This window comes from Cebus imitator, unplaced genomic scaffold (genome assembly GCF_001604975.1).
Source record: "Cebus imitator isolate Cc_AM_T3 unplaced genomic scaffold, Cebus_imitator-1.0 Scaffold375, whole genome shotgun sequence".
NCBI classification, from domain to species: Eukaryota; Metazoa; Chordata; class Mammalia; order Primates; family Cebidae; genus Cebus; species Cebus imitator.
In genome coordinates, this window is record NW_016107690.1 from 698,508 (window position 1) to 701,579 (window position 3,072).

The 3,072-nt window shown below is 58.6% G+C and overlaps 1 protein-coding gene across 4 annotated transcripts in view; it reads right to left on the reverse strand.

The window, feature by feature from the left end:
- Positions 1 to 281: 281 nt before the first annotated feature.
- GIPC3 (GIPC PDZ domain containing family member 3) overlaps positions 282 to 3,072 on the reverse strand; it is a 6,916-nt gene continuing 4,125 nt past the window's right edge. The window contains exons 7-10 of one of the 4 annotated variants that reach the window (XM_037730997.1): positions 2,878 to 3,072; positions 1,506 to 2,523; positions 1,331 to 1,451; positions 287 to 1,240 (exon numbers count right to left, since the gene is read on the reverse strand). In XM_037730997.1, the coding sequence (XP_037586925.1) occupies positions 756 to 1,240; positions 1,331 to 1,451; positions 1,506 to 2,523; positions 2,878 to 3,072 (1,819 nt within the window). In that variant the 3' untranslated portion in view covers positions 287 to 755. Of the gene's footprint in view, positions 1,452 to 1,505; positions 2,524 to 2,877 lie in introns of all 4 variants that reach the window. The other 3 variants (XM_037730999.1, XM_037730998.1, XM_037730996.1) reach the window with 3 other exon arrangements.

A 3,072-nucleotide genomic window follows, 5' to 3' on the forward strand; every position in this document is an offset into this window, starting at 1 on the left:
AGTGAGGATAAGTGTGGCAGGTGTGAAAGCTCATGCCTATAACTCCAGCACTTTGGGAGGCCGAGGCAGGCGGATCACGAGGTCAAGAGATTGAGACCAGCCTGGCCAACATGGTAAAACCCCGTCTCTACTAAAAATACAAAAAATTAGCCAGGCGTGGTGGTGTGTGCCTGTAGTCCCAGCTGCTTGGGAGGCCTAGACAGGAGAATCGCTTGAACCCAGGAGGCAGAGGTTGCAGTGAGCTGAGACTGTGCCCCTGCCTCCAGCCTGGGTGACGGAGTGAGAGTCTGTCTCAGAAAAAGAAAGGACCAACGTCTGGGTCTTCATGGAGCACCCGTCATGTGCAGGCATGAAAGCTCATGCCCTTGTGGTGCTTAATGACATGCTTGGTACATAGTAGGTGGTCAGGAGGTGCTCAGCGTAGTTTCAGCCAGCAGCCCCAGCCCCACATCTCCGCGCTCCCCTAATTCCCCTCAAAATGACACACCAGGCTCCAGAGATGGGAGGCGCCTTTATTCACCACGAGCCTCAGGGTACATGTGGTGCGGGATGTCTCCCCCCTCCTTTTCCTTCCCAGGACCTGGATGTGAGCCAGGCCCGGTGAAACCGAAGCCCCTGATTCTACCACCGTACCCCGCCCCCACCCCCGCCACTGCCTGCTGGGAATATAAGGTCACTTGCTGCTTCTGGGGGAACAAGCTGAAAGGGACAGGACAGGATGGGAACCACAGGAACCAGGGCTAAGTCACCCCAGTCTACAGCCCCCTGCAGTAATGGAGGGGTCCTGGTTCCCCCAGAGTAGGGGAAGGGGCAGGAGCCAGCGCTGGGGACTCAGAAGGGTGGGAACTCAGGAGGGCTGCCCTGGGGGTGGGGCTAAGAGAGACAGATATGGTGGGTGGGGTGGACTTCTGCGGTCCCAGCTCAGGCTTTGGGGGAAGGGCTGGCTTCTGGGGGGTTGAGGAGGCCTGTGGCTGAGGGGCCAGGTAGGAGGCTGGGGGTGAGCCTGGAACGGGGCCAGGGCTGACCTGGGTGCCATGGACCTGATCATGGGGCTGAGGCAGAGGCTGGGGGTCTCTGCTAGGGGTTGCGGTGGGGGCTCTGGGGGGTGGGCCTGGGGGCTGAGGTCCGGCTGGGGCAGGGGCCTCAAGCTGAATTCTAGGGTCAAGGCCAGGGGTCTGTGAGCACAGCCCACTTCGAGGGCTCAGCCAGATTCTTGAACTGGTGTGAGTGCCGGAGCTGGGCTGGGCTCCAGGGCTCCGGTGGGCTCCGGGGCTGGGCTGAATTCTGGAGCTGGTCTGGGTTTCTGAGCTGAGCCCGGTCTCAGCGCTGGACTGGGTTCTGGAGCTAAGGTGGGCTCCAGGATCGGGCTGAATTCTCGAGCTGGTCTGGGTTTCAGAGCTGGACTGACTCCCAGGACTGACGTGGGTTCTAGAGCTGAGCTGGGTTCCAGAACTAAGCTGACTTCCAGAGCTGGCTCGAATTCTTGAACTTAACTGGGTCGCAGAGCTGGGCTGCTTCCCAAAGTCCACTTGAATACCAGAGCTGTCTGGGGTTGTGGTCTGGAGCTGGTATCTAGAACCTGGCAGGGTTCCAGAGGTGAGTTGGGTCCCGGAGGTTGGTTGAGCTCCTGGGCAGCGCTGGGTCCTGGAGCCGGGCCTGCTGTCGGAACTCGACAGGGCCGCGGAGCTTAGCTCTGTTGCTGCAATGTCCTGGGTCCCAGGACTAGATTGGACTCCAAGGCTTAGCCGGATTCTGGAATTTGCCTGGGTCTCGGCCACTGTCTGCATTTTGGAGCTGGCTGGGATTTCAGAACCAGTCTGCGCTGCAGAACCGAGATGACTTCTAGAGTTGGCTGCGGTGCCTGGGCTGGGTTGAGCTCTGGAACTTGGCCGGGCCTCGAAATGAGTCTGAGTCCCGGAAGCAAACTGCGTTCTAGAGCTGATCTGCGTTCTGCTGGGAGAGCGGGGCTCAGCACCAAGCTGTGTGCTGGGGCTGGGCCCTGCTTCCGGGACGGACAGCGTTCCAGGGCTGGTCTGAATCCTGAAGTTGGACCTGGTTGTAGCACTAGGTGGGGTTCTAGAGCTGGGCCCAGTCTCAGAGCTGGAATCATCACTGGAACTGGACCGGGCTGCAGGATAGGGATGGGTACTTGCATGCAGCTGGGTTTTAGAGCAGGGCTGGGGTTGGAATCTAGACTGGGCAGCTGCACGGGTCTGCGTTTCTGAGCTGGTGTGAGTTCTTGAATACGGTTCGATTTGGGAGCTGTCTCTGAATCCTGAGCTGGCTGGGGTTCCAGAGCTGGGCTGCTTCATGAATCTCACATGGGTGCCAAAATTAACTGGGGTTCTGGAGCCAGACCGAGAGTCCAGAGTGCCAGAGTCTGCTCGAGTGTTCCAGCAGGGCTTGGCCTCCGAGCTAGCCTGGATTCTGGAACTGAGATTCGTCCCCAAGCTGGCCAGGGTCTTAAAATTTGTCTGCATTCCAGAGCTAGGCTTGCTGTCAGGGCTCAGCTGGATTCTAGAGATGAGCTTCATCTCAGAGCGGGCCTGGGTTCTGGGCTTGTGCTCGGAGTTGGGTTTGGTTTCAGAGCTTGGCTTCATCTTGGAGCTGGGCTTGGTCTCAGAATCGGTCTGCGTTCTAGAACACGGCTGGGTCTCAGAGCTGGGCTTGGTCTCAGAGTTCTTCTGGGTTCTAGAGAAGGGCTTGGTCTCAGAGCTCTTCTGGGTTCTAGAGCTGGGCTTGGTCTCAAGGCTGGCCTGAGTTCTAGAACAGGGCTTGGTCTCAATGCTGGGCTTGGTCTCAATGCTGGGCTTGGTCTTAGAGCTCATCTGAGTTCCAGAGCTGGGTGTGGTCTCAGAGCTCATCTGGATTCTAGAACTGGGCTGGGTCTTAGAGCTCATCTGGGTTCTAGGGCTGGGTGTGGTCTCAGAGCTCATCAGGGTTCTAGAGCTGGGCTGGGTCTCAGAGCTTATCTGGGTTCTAGAGCTGGGCTGAGTCTCAGAGCTCATCTGGGTTCTAGAGCTGGGCTGGGTCTCAGAGCTCATCTGGGTTCTGGAGCTGGGCTGGGTCTCA